The sequence below is a fragment of the Panicum virgatum genome, chromosome 9K (genome assembly GCF_016808335.1).
Source record: "Panicum virgatum strain AP13 chromosome 9K, P.virgatum_v5, whole genome shotgun sequence".
Lineage (NCBI taxonomy): Eukaryota > Viridiplantae > Streptophyta > Magnoliopsida > Poales > Poaceae > Panicum > Panicum virgatum.
Genome location: NC_053144.1, coordinates 38,542,938 through 38,556,353, shown reverse-complemented (window position 1 = coordinate 38,556,353; position 13,416 = coordinate 38,542,938). Strand labels below are relative to the sequence as shown.

General features: G+C 43.8%; 1 protein-coding gene across 6 annotated transcripts; it reads right to left on the bottom strand.

Moving 5' to 3' along the window:
* Window positions 1-7,161: 7,161 nt before the first annotated feature.
* Window positions 7,162-12,378, bottom strand: LOC120651325. Of its 6 annotated transcripts, none has more exons than XM_039928805.1 (5): window positions 12,039-12,365; window positions 9,117-9,325; window positions 8,944-9,036; window positions 8,458-8,562; window positions 7,162-7,873 (listed from the first exon to the last, which is right to left on the bottom strand). In XM_039928805.1, the coding sequence occupies exons 3-5, from the start codon at window positions 8,983-8,985 to the stop codon at window positions 7,466-7,468; spliced, it is 555 nt and encodes a 184-aa protein (XP_039784739.1). In that variant the 5' UTR covers window positions 8,986-9,036; window positions 9,117-9,325; window positions 12,039-12,365; the 3' UTR covers window positions 7,162-7,465. The 6 variants fall into 6 exon arrangements, 4 of the variants coding, with proteins under 4 accessions (XP_039784739.1, XP_039784738.1, XP_039784740.1 ...); XM_039928804.1 differs by lacking the exon at window positions 12,039-12,365 and adding an exon at window positions 9,771-10,027; XM_039928806.1 differs by lacking the exon at window positions 12,039-12,365 and adding an exon at window positions 9,771-10,027 and having other exon boundaries at window positions 9,117-9,258.
* Between the last annotated feature and the right edge of the window lie 1,038 nt (window positions 12,379-13,416).

Here is a 13,416-nt window from a genome sequence, read left to right as displayed (position 1 = left end):
TATATATTCCGCTTCCGCGGTGGACAAAGCCACGGAATTCTGCTTCTTACTCGACCAAGAAACTAGAGAATGCCCAAGCAAGTGGCAGCCCCCGGAGGTACTCTTGCGATCCACACAGCTTCCGGCAAAATCCGAATCCGAGTATCCCAAGAGATCTAAACTAGCGCCTTTGGGGTACCACAAGCCTATGCTAGGAGTGTGCTTGAGATACCGAAGGATCCTATTCACAGCCGAAAGGTGTGACTCCTTTGGGTTAGCTTGAAAGCGGGCACACAAGCACACACTAAACATTATATCGGGCCTAGATGCGGTAAGGTAAAGCAAAGACCCTATCATAGAACGATAGAGGGATTGATCAACCGGTTTACCGTCCACATCCAAGTCGAGATGCCCATTGGTTGCCATGGGTGTCTTGATTGGCTTGCACTCATCCATCTTGAACTTCTTCAAGATATCTTTGGTATATTTTTCTTGATGGATGAATGTCCCTTCCTTCATTTGTTTGACTTGAAAACCAAGGAAGAAGGTCAATTCGCCAATCATGGACATCTCGAATTCCCTAGACATCATGGTAGCAAACTCATGGCTTAGTAAATCATTAGTTGAGCCAAAGATAATATCGTCAACATAAATTTGACAAATAAAAAGATCCCCGTTGACGTCTTTAGTGAACAAAGTGGTGTCCACCCTCCCGATCTTGAAGCCTTGCATGATTAGGAAGTCACGAAGCCTCTCATACCAAGCCCTTGGAGCTTGTTTGAGCCCATAGAGTGCCTTGTGCAACCTATAAACATGGTTAGGATTCCTCGGATCTTCAAACCCGGGAGGTTGCTCAACATAAACAAGTTCGTTAATAACGCCATTTAAGAATGCACTTTTCACATCCATTTGATACAACTTAATGTTATGATGTGAAGAGTAAGCAAGAAGGATACGGATAGCTTCAAGTCTTGCGACCGGAGCAAAAGTTTCACCAAAATCCAAACCTTCGACTTGAGAGAACCCTTTTGCCACAAGTCTTGCTTTGTTGCGTATCACCACCCCATGTTCATCTTGCTTGTTTCGAAAGACCCACTTGGTGCCGATGATGTTCTTGTCTTTCGGAGGAGCTTCGAGGACCCAAACTTCATTGCGGGTGAAGTTGTTCAACTCATCTTGCATGGCCATCACCCAATCCGAGTCCTCAAGCGCTTCCTCTATGCTAGTGGGTTCAATACAAGAAACAAACGAGTGATGTTCGCAAAATGAAGCATGTTTAGGGCGAGTTCTTACTCCCTTGGAAGGACTACCAATGATTTGACCAATTGGATGATCCTTGGAGATGCGACCATGCTTCACTAGCGGTACTTGCGTTGATGCTTGTTGGGGTGGATCATGAGTGACTTGTGCTTGTGGTGGAACACTTTGCTCTTCTTGTTCTTGAACTTGGGGTGTTGGTGTTGGCACATCTTCTTGAGGTTGTGTATCATCTTTTTCTTGATCTTCATCCACTTGGGGCGCCGTGGAGGTGCTTGGTGTAGATGAGGAAGGTCCTCCCCCTTGATCATTGTCTTCATGCACCTCTTCCGGCTTGATATCCCCAATGGACATATTCTTCAAAGCTTCATCAATCTCCTCATCACCTACATTCTCATAGCCAACAACCTCCTCTTGGGAGCCATTAGATTCATCAAACTCCACATCACATGTTTCTTCAACTAACCCGGAGGTTTGATTGAATACTCTATATGCTTTGGAGTTTGATGCATAACCAAGAAAGAAACCTTCATCACATCTACTTTCAAACTTACCGAGCCTTTTCTTCTTATAGATGAAGCATTTGCAGCCAAAGACCCGAAAGTATGATATATTTGGTTTCTTCCCGGTGATGAGCTCATATGGAGTTTTCTTGAGGAGTCGGTGAGGATATACTCGGTTGGATGCATGACACGCCGTGTTGATTGCTTCCGCCCAAAACTTCTCGGACGTGCCATAATCATCCAACATTGCTCTAGCTAGGGTGATGAGTGTCTTGTTCTTTCTTTCCACCACTCCATTTTGTTGAGGCGTGTAGGTGGCGGAGAACTCATGCTTGATGCCCTCTTCATCGCACCATTCTTCAATCTTCATGTTCTTGAACTCGGTGCCGTTGTCACTCCGGATCTTCACAATTGGGGAGTTGTACTCCCTTTGAGCTCTTCTTGCAAATGTCTTGAAGAGTTCCGGAGTTTCACCCTTATCGCCTAGAAACATGACCCAAGTGTAACGTGAAAAATCATCAACGATTACTAGGCAATAGAGGTTACCACCAATGCTCTTGTATGTAGTTGGACCAAAGAGATCCATGTGAAGTAGCTCGAGCGGCTTGGAGGTAGACAACATCGTCTTGATGGGATGATGTGTTGCAACTTGCTTCCCGGCTTGACATGCTTTACATAGCTTGTTCTTGTCAAACGTGACATCCTTCAAGCCGGTGATCATCCCTCTCTTGTGGGCTTTCTTGAGGTTGCTCATGCCAATATGAGCAATTCTTCTATGCCAAAGCCACCCAAGAGAAGACTTGGTGAAGAGGCATGTCATAGTACTTGTTTGCTTTGAAGAGAAATCCACCAAGTAAATGTTGCCATGCCTAAACCCCGTGAATACCAATGACTTGTCTTTTTCATGAGTTACTACAACACCATTCTTGTCAAAGGCACACGTTAGTCCAAGATCACACAATTGAGCAATTGAAATAAGATTAAAACTAAGTGCTTCTACAAACAAAACATTAGAAATAGATAAATCTTTAGAGATTGCTATTCTACCCAAACCTAAAACTTTTCCCCTTGAGTTATCACCATAGGTGACATGTTCATGATCGCCGGGGTCTTCAAGGGAGGTGAACATGCTATCATTGCCGGTCATATGTTGAGAGCAACCGCTATCAAGTACCCAATGTTTTCCACCGGCTTTGTAGTTCACCTACACACATGAGAATTCACTTTTGAGTTTTAGGAACCCAAACAAGCTTTGGGCCTTGCACATGTGTGACAAGAGCTTTTGGGACCCAAAGTTGCTTGGGGAGCTTTTTCTTTGACTCCTTAGTGAGTTTGCCAATGAATTTTGCCTTCACCTTGCCCTTCACTTTACTCAAGAGAAAATGGTTATTTTCAAACATTGAAGAGTAATTCTTGGGTAATTTAGGAAGAGGACGTGATGGTAAAGTGCACTCCCTAGTGTGGTGCCCGGTGACTTGGCAATGTTGGCAATATGCTCCAACTTCCTTGATGAAGCTAATCTTTATCTCCGGAGAAGGAGTAGTAGCTATGTTTGGCTCCGGAAATGAACCAAGACCTCTCTTGCCATAGTCACGGGCATTGTTGAAGAGAATCTCCTTGTGGATGTATTCTCCTCTTGAGAGCTTCTCCACACTACTCTTGAGGCTTGCAACTTGATCCATCAATTCCTTTTCCCTAGAAGGTGCAAGCTCGGACAAAGCATTAGTAGCATTTGCATTAATGAGTAGGTCATCACATGAAGTAGAAGCATTGACTTTCTCAATAGTTTCATGAGCAAAGTTCTCAAGACTTGGGTCAATTGCTTCATAGGCAAATTCAAGTTCTTGATACTTGTGAGCCAACTCCCTATGCTCTTGTTTAAGCTTTTTGTGGCTCTCTTCAACTTGCTTAGCAAGTACAAGTGACTCATTGTGCTTTTTGAGCAAGTCATTGTACTTGCCAAGCAAATCGGAGTGGGCAAGCTCTAACTTGGCACGAGTGCTCTCAAGAACCTTGACTTTGCCCTTTTCCCTCTTGATGACGGATGTATACTCATTAATGAGATTAGCAAACTCATTAGGGTCAAGCTCATCATCACTATCATCTTCACTCTCACATACCTTAGAGTTACCTTTGGCCATGAGGCACATTGGAGGTGGAGGTAGTGATGGTTCTTCATTTGTGAGGGCGATGGTGACTATGTCTTCTTCATCACTTGAATCTTCGCTTGATGAGACATCCGTCACCCACTCTTGTTTTTCCACCAAGAAGCTTCTCTTGATGTGCCCTTTCTTCTTTGGGAAGAGCTTGGTCTTCTTGTCATGGCTCTTTTTCTTCCCAAGTCTCTTGTTTTTGTTCTTCCTTTCTTCTTCTTCATCATCGCTTGAATCATGGCGATGCTTGCTCTTGTGATCCTTGTTTCTTTTGTCCGGCTTGGGGCAATTTGGACGGATGTGACCTTTTTCTCCACAATTGTAGCAAATTTTGTTCTTGACATCCATTGGCCGGAACATTCCCTTCTTAGAGTCAAAGTTGAACCCCTTCTTGTTGATCTTGTCATTCAAGCGGGTGAACTTTCTCATCATAAGAGCAAGCTCTCCATCATCTTCAACATCGGATGAGCTTTCATGATGATCATCTTCTTCATTGCTTGAGCTTGAATCTTGCTTGATCATCTTGAGCTTGCGGTGCTTGTTGGCCTTGGTTTTGAGAGCAATTGATTTGCTTGTTGTTGGCTCTTCGGTCATACCAAGGATACTCATTTCATGAGCGCGAATTTCGCCCACAAGCTCTCCCACTTCCATTGTATCAAGATTCTCCTTTTGAAGCATAGCATTGATAATGTTGTACTTGGGCTTCGGAAGGAGCATGAGAATCTTGCGGTTGATGGAGCCACTGTCAATTTTGGAAACTTCAAGAGCATTAATGTCCTTGACAATGACATTCAAGCGAGAGTACATATCATTGCAATTTTCATGAGCTAGCATTTTAAAGGAATCATACTTAGCTCTAAACAAGTGATATTTTTGTTCACGGACTTTTGTGGAGCCTTCATGAATTTCAATTAGCTCTTTCCATATATCACTTGCTAAGTCCATGCCATTTACTCTAGCAAAGACTTCCTCACTAATGGCTTCGAAAATTGCATTTCTAGCCTTTGCATTCCATTTTAATTGCTCGGCGGTGGGAGTTCCGGTGAATCCGGTTTTAGTGGCCAACCACACTTCGGGGGCAATCGCATCAAGGTATGCGGCCATGCGAACTTTCCAATAAGCAAAGTTCTTGCCCTCGAAGTGAGGCGGCGAACCACCCATCTTGGCCATAGCTCTAGGCGGTGAAGCCTAATGATCCAAATGAGCAACGAGGCTCTGATACCAATTGTAAGGATCGATGGACCAAGAGGGGGGGTGAATTGGGCCTTTTTCAATTTCTAAAACAAAGTAAGGCAACCTTAACCTATGCAAAGCTAGTGGGGCACCAATTCACCAACCGGATAACTAAGCTACCTACACAAGCTAAGAGAGATAAAAACAAAGTAAAGCCTAGCAAGGTAGAGCTAAGTTATGATCTCTAAGTCAAGCACATGAGTAAATTGCATGAAGGAAAATGCTTGAATAAAAGGAATGGACAAGAGACAACCGGATTTTTTCCCGTGGTATCGATGTGTTGGCACACACCCCTAATCCACGTTGTGACACTCTCAAAGAGTCTTGTCACCTCCCAAGTCACCGAGACGAGGGCGCTCACTAAGAGTCTCCGTTCACCATCCCGGCGTGGTGGAGATCAAGCCACGTACAATCTTCTTCTCCGGGCTCCCACAATCCTTGGCAAGCTCCGCGAGAAAACACCTCGATCACCAAGATCGCCTAGGTGATGCCAATCACCAAGAGTAACAAGCTAAGGCCTTCACTTGAGCAAGAACCGATCACCAAGAACGGATGCACACTAGCTTCTCTCTACTCAAGTCCTTAATCTTGCTTCTTGATTGATTGAAAGCACAAGTATGTGAATGATGAAGCTCAAGGTGGCTCTTGACTATGGTATGAGTGTTTGGATGTTGCCTGGTGTCAAGAGTGGGCGAAATGACCCATTGGAGGGGTATATATAGGCAGCTCACACAAATAGAGCCGTTGGAGAAAAGCTGCCAGAAAACTGCGTAGCGCCGGTTAATCCGACGTACCCCCCATTGTCATCGTCGGTTTAACCGGTGAATGTAAACTGCCTCTTCTGAAAACTAGCCGTTACAACTGGGGTAGATTAACCGACGTAGCATCGGTTTAACCGGTGAGTGTAGTTGTCCACTGAACCACTGAAAAATCAAGTCTCTGGACAACTGCACCGACGTTAACTCAAACCTATCGTCGGTTTAACCGGTGAGTACAACTTTTGAATTCCTCTGAAAAAACCATCTCACTGGTCAATTGCACCGACGTCTTGATTCAAACAGCGTCGGTTAATCCGGTGAATAGAACTTGAATTTCCCTGGAAAAACCAACTCTGGACCAATGCACCGACGTTAAATTCAAACACGTCGGTTTAACCGGTGTATTGAATTTGTCCAGACTCTGCTGACTTCGTTTAACCGACGTATGGAAAATTGAGAGCGTCGGTTAAACCGGTGTATAGACTTTTTCTGATTTTGTCTTTTCTGATTTGAGTCTTGAGTGAAATCCAAATATTCTTGAGATATAGTTTGAGAACCACTTATTTGAACTTCTAGAAACCTGAGTGACCATAGTGTGCATCCATTTTCAAATGACCATGTCCATGCTCAAGTTACTAAGCCTTAACCCCTCTTAATAGTGCGATCACTACAAAACTATAAAACCTATACTAACCTAAGTGTCCTTCTTAACCTTGTGACACTTAGGACTAGAAAGATCCTTAGCCTTGACATATATATATAAGTTGAAAACCGAGATCGCCTTTTAGAATAACCGAAATTGAGGGGCCTCTTTTGACATATGACCAAATGAGCGATAATGATCTTTTAAGCTGCACAAACTCATTAGTCACAATAATGGTTGTCATTAATCACCGAAACATACCTTGAGGGCCTAGATGCTTACAGCTAGTCTTATGTCACAAAATTGTAGGCATTGCCACATGTGCAAATGCCATGTAAGATCAAATGCTGACGTGGCATTGACTTGGCAGAAGAAGAAAAAACGTCATAAAATGAAATTTGGCCTACTAAAGCCCACATAGCATTCAATCTCTTCATGGGCCACAAATATATTTTGGCCTGTTGATGTGTGACCCATGCTGGCCCAGCCCACATGTTTTTCTTCCAATTCAGCCCATTTTTCCTAGCCCACACAATTCAGCCCATATATTTTTTGAGCCCACATAATTCAGCTCAATTCAGCCCATATACATATTCTAGAATATAAAATTACACACTTTTGAATCAGGTTCAACATTAAATTCCAATATCAAACATTCCACATAGAAGCATGCACCAATTCAATACATGTCAAAAGTCTCAAACTCAAACGCAACCAATGTAGCACAACTGCCACAAGCACAGCAGCAACAGCACAATTGCCACAAGCACAGCAGCAGCAACAAAATAACAAGTTTGGTTTGACCAAAAGAAACAGCCCACAAGCACATCCTCCACAAGTATGGTAGCCATGCAGACATATGTCACCAAAATTTCATCTAGAGCCTAATTGAGTTATGAGGTCACCAAAATACATCTAGAGCCTAATTGCGTTATGAGCTTACTGCTGAGCATCACCTGATGCAAACTTGTTGCCAAACAAAGAGCGAAGGAAGCCTTGTATCTTCTCAGTTTCTTCTTCATTCTTCCTTGCTGCGCCTTTCTGTTCCTCTACTTGCTTCTGCAAATCAGCTGCTGCGCCTTTCTGTTCCTCTACTTGCTTCTGCAAATCAGCCACCTGTGATCGCAATCCTGCTGATCCCATCTTCTCAGCTTCCAATTCACTCTCAAGCTCATGTACACGGTCATTCATAGCAGCAGCTTTGAGATTTCTCTTCATCTCTGTGGATTGCATGCCAACTTTGCGAAGAAAAGTTGATTTGGGCAGTACATGAGCTACAGCTTCAACAGGAGTCTTTGGATCTTTGCCTTCTTCTATTGGTTGAGCAACAAAGGCCTCCATTTTAGCCTAGCAACAACACCAAAAAATAATCAGATTTCTATGCTAGTTATGTACGTGTCTAGAACAATATATCTCAATAAAAAACAGTTGAGGATACATATCTAACAAAGTGTTATTTTGATGGTCTGAATCTAATCTATGCTTAACATTCATCCAAATTAAAGAATAAGATACATATTTACTGTATTACAAAGAACCTATTCATCCAAATTCTAGGATATTCAAGTAATCATCTCATTCACTAGGCAAGTAAGAAATGCAGACAGGTAGGAAAGAAATGTTCTACAGATGTGAGCCCTGAAATATTTAGGTACAAAGCAATCCAGGCTGTTACATCACACACAAACAGGAGGCTGCACCAATGACATGATAAAAAAGGAACACACAAACTAACTTATTTTCTCCACTGCTCCACAGAAAATAAACCATGGAAAGTAGTAGGTCTGCAAGTGATATCCACATCTCATAGCAAGCATCGATGCAGTCAATCGCAGTTGTAGTTGATTATCAAAAAAAAAGTGAAGCATGTCCATTCATGCTTTTTCTGCTGTGTTGTTCATCATAGTAACAAGATAGGGAAAGGTACTCACAATGGCATCTTGCACGTTCTCATTAAAACCAGACTTGCTGCTGCAGTGGGTGTCCTTGAAAACATCAATTGCAGTCGGTGGTGCGTCCTTAAATTTGGTTTGCTTCTGAAATTACATACAGACAGAAAAGTGAATAATTGAAAGCATGTGAAGAATTAAATGAATAGTAGTAGCTAGAATCCCCTTTAATCCCCTTAGGCTAGATATGAACATAAGAAATGTTGCTGAAAATGAACAACACAGATGGAACCAAAGGACAGCAGCTAAAATCCCATTTAATCCCCTTACTGTTGTTACTACTGTAATGTTCATTGCTAATGTGTTGTAATAGCTAAAAATCCCGTCAAGATGGCATCCTAAAAATCCCCTCACTATTGTAGCAGCAGCAAAACACTACTAGCAGCAACAACAACAACATAGTAGTAGCACCAACACAGTAGCAGCAGCAGCACCATAGTTTCAGAAAGATGCAGCGATTTATCTTACCGCGACATAACATTGAGCAACATAGCTCCGAGATCCTGTCATCTGGTGGTACCTAACCAGCTCACGGCTTTCTTTGTTTTTGAAACATTTTTCCTATAGAAATAAAAATATTAGTGGACAGACTATTGATATTGTGTAAGGCAGCATTTGTGATGGATATTAAGGAAGTATACCTTGTGCTTGGGGTTGACCACATGTCCACGAGCTTTTTCCACTCCATGTCAGACATAGTGGTCCGCGGTGAAGTTCTAACTTCGTTTGCTGGTATGCCATTGAAGTATTGTTTCTTCAGCCGGTATCTCATCTGCCGCTGTCCTGTTTTGAGCAAATCAGTAAATGCCTCTTTCATTGGATCAGCATCTGCGTCAATTGTGAATTGACTCTGGACAAGAGCATGAACATATCATTAAATAGCATTAAAATGTTCTGGGACTGTGCAGCAACAGTGAGCAACAAGTCGTATAAGCAAGTGTATTTAGTAATCAATAAACCACAGAATAATTATCACACATTTGGGACTGTATTTAGCATGCTTCCTGATCAAGATTACAACCTGGTTCTATTACCAGATTTATTAGGCAACATGTTGAACAAGGAACACCCATGGTAAAAGTCCAGGTGTAATAAACTAAATGGCTACTGCAGGTGAGTGCTAACCTCACACCTCCACTTAGTAGACAAATATGAGGCTAAAAAGGACCAAAGGGCCCAATTACCATAATTTTTAGTATATTTGGCACAATTACAAAGGACTAACAGCCAGATATGTATTTAGTAATCCATAAACCATAAAAAATAGGTACGTGTTTAGCAACCTGTTTACTTACACTGACTTTTTCATTGAAGTCTTTAACAACACTTATGGCATCTTTGTCCTTATAATGCTTCCAGTGAGTGAAGATTGGGACATGGTTCCGTAAAATAATACTAGCCTCTGATGCTAGTTTTGCAGCTTGCAAAGGAACCTCTGGCCGCAGTTTTGCTTCAGCAATGTGCACTAGGATCTTGCTGGGTAACCCTCTTGAAATGTTATCCAAATCTCTGCCTACATGTTTGCTTACATGACTTCTTCTTTTACATTGACCTATCATGGAATTTGGAAATCAATTAAAGGAAACCATGGACCCATTAATGCAAATATGTAAACTATTAATAATTGAGAGAGATTATAATTACTTGCCTTCAGTAGACAACTCATTCTGGTTGTTGGCCTATGTATTAGCATTGGCAGCCATCAACCCATCCTCTGAGAAACCATCTTGTGGGTCTGTTGTATCTTCACGAGCTGAGACCAACTCCCTTGTCCTCTGCCTAGTAATTCTTGCAGGTTGGTCTTGCTTCTGAAATGCCACTGCCATCACTCTCTTTGTTCCTGTTACTCTGGCCGAACTCATGGTAACTTCAGGCTCCAAGTCCTGCATGGCCTCGAAAATGATACAACAAATTACAAAAGAATATGAGTCAGCATATTTAACACAAATGATGCTTTGCTCACATACCTTATCAAATTCTCCTTGTTCAATGTCTTCACAATCTCCAGGTTGATACAATGAGCCAGAGTCTTCACGGATAGCATCAGTGACCTTTGCTCTTGATTTTTTTAGAATATCCGTTGCCTCTTGTATTCCAAGACTGCGGAACACCCTACTGTTCCGTATCATTGTTTCCATTCTCTGCATCTCATATTCATTCACTGGAGCCTCTGTACTTGCACAGAGGCTCTAGCAACTCCTCAACAAGTGGCTCCAAGAAGACATCAATGTCCTTTCCTGGGGATTCTCGAACAGGAATAAGCAGGCCCATGATAAAGTTTGATTGCTCTACACATACCCATGGAGGAAAGTTGTACGGGTCTACGGGATAACAAACACTGGCCACATACTGTATGAGGAGCTCATTTTACCAAATGGATTGAAACCATCGGTAGCAAGGCCAAGTCTGATGTTCCTTGCATCTTTTGCAAACCACCCATACTTTCTATCATAGTCTTTCCATGCCTCGCCATCAGCTGGATGGCTAAGCTCATTCTCCACTGCCTTTCTCTTCAATTTGTGCCATTGCACCTCCTCTGAGGTTCTTTTGGAAGAAAAGATTCTCTTCAGCCTAGGGATCAATGGAAAATGTCGCAAAACCTTCTCAGGAATCTTCTTTCTCCCACCATTGTCTTTCCATCTTGATGCACCACAAACTGGACAAACATCATTTTTCTCCAAGTTCTTCCGAAACAGAACACAATTATTCGGGCACACATGGATTGAATTGTATCCGAGCCCCAATGCATGGATAAGTCTCTTTGCTTCCTCATATGTTGCTGGAATAGAGCAATTTGGGAATGCTGATGACAACAACTTCAGTAGCGCCGTAAACGCAACATTAGAAATTCGGTAAAATGACTTGATATGAAGTAACTTCACCACAAAAGAAAACCTTGTGCATATACCACCAGGGTACAACTCTTGCTTCATCTCTTCCAAAAGAATTGCAAACATTGATGTCTTCTCTTTACCTTCCTCCTCGGCTGAGTACAACTCCCGTACCATACCCTGAAGTCCATCGTCAGGGTCATCTTCTTCATCCACATTCATGCTGAAATCCTCATTGATACTAGTATGTTCATCAACATGGTCACCAATTTCATGTGGTACAACCTTCAACGGTTCTCCATGATGTACCCATGTAGTGTAAGTAGTAGCCATCCCATGAATATATAAGTGATCCTCTACCTGTCCTTTAGGTTTGTGAACCTGATTCAAACACCGACGGCATGGACAGAGTATCTCTTCATCATCATTGAATCTCTCAGAAACAAATGTCATGAATTCATTCACCCCATCCATGTGTTCCCTGTTGAACATCCTACTCTTGATCCAAGATCTATCCATCAGCACCAAATCATAAGGTACACTTGCTGAAACAAATTTGATATGTGACATGTCATTATTTTTAGGCAATCTGTACACAACATGTGACCAAATTTACATATTTCTTGCTAACATACAAACACTAAGATACAAATTGGTATTACCATGAACGATTGTTCTGCAATTGTCACAAAGCAGTAAGCAACTTATCAGAACTAAAATGCAAGGCTGTACCTGTTGTTGCAGTCTACCACTCTGAGCTGAACAAATCAAGGGTGCTCCGCTGCTTGACGGAGATGAGCTCCAGCCACGGTGCTGGCAACCAGGGGCAAAGCCAGCCCGGAATATGACCTACGAACGGAGTTGTACGACAAAATTTTCGCCCGGGGAACAGCCAAACAGGGGAAGATACAATGAACAAATTCAGTTTTGGAATTTGGATCACCTAGGGAATAGCCGAACAGGGGAAGATGCAAGGTCGCTGCAGCTCTGGGCGCTAGCCACCAGTGGCTGGCGCACCGGCCACTGGCCGCTCCGCCGCAAGCCGCGCAGCCACGCGCTGACGCACGCAGGGCCGCCGTGGCCCAGTGCCGCCACTTGCCCGCCGACCGCCGCCCCACGTGCCGCGCCCCTGCCGGCCACCCGCGTGCCTCGCCGGCTGCCGACTGCGCGCCGCTCCCGTAGCCAGCCGCCGGGCGCGAGCTACTCCCCGTCCCCTCGCGCGGCCGCCGGGTGAGCAACCGTGCGGCGCGAGCCGCCGCTTGCCCGCTTCCGCTGTCCGCCGACCGCCGCCCCACGCGCCGCGCCCCTGCCGGCCACCCGCGTGCCTCGCCGGCTGCCGGCCGCGCGCCGCTCCCCTAGCCGGCCGCCGGGCGCGAGCTGCTCCCCCTCCCCTCGCGCGGTCGCCGGGTGAGCAACCGTGCGGCGCGAGTCCACGATTCGATCCGATCCAATCGAGTTACAACTCATATATATTTATCTAATATATATATTAAAGTGCACCACAACTCAGAACTACTTATCTAGTCTGGTGGTTCTGTCGCAAATGTATCAAAGACGAGGTAAAGGGTTCGATTCCCTCTGGCGCACATAATTTTTGGGTATTTTGCGCCGCGGGGTGGAAGGTGGAGGCGCCGTTGTTGGGCCTAAAGTGCCATTTAAGGCTCATTTAGCATGCCAGGTGGAGATGCTGTTTTTGGGCCTAAAGAAGTAAGTTGGACTGATGTAAATAAAAGCAAATAAAAGGAAAAAACAATTTTCTGAAAGCAAAAAAAGAAGAAAAAAAAACAATTTTCTGATGTGGCAGTAGGGATGCCAACATTGCCAAAAAAAATAAAACAATTCAAGTAATATTTTTTGTGACATACAATCTTTGTCATATATTTATGACATTACCAAATAGACCTTATAACATAACCACTACCGTCATTAGGTGACACTAGGTAGACCGCGCGCTACGCTGCGCCCGGTCTGGATTGCGTAGTAGATGGGCCGTAACTATCGCTTGTTTGGGCTGGATTGTTGGCCTGTACCACTACCTGGCTGAACGAAGTCGGTTGGAGGGCAGCGATGAGGCAGAGGCGGTTTGCAGGAGGTCGGTTTGTGCGGCTGG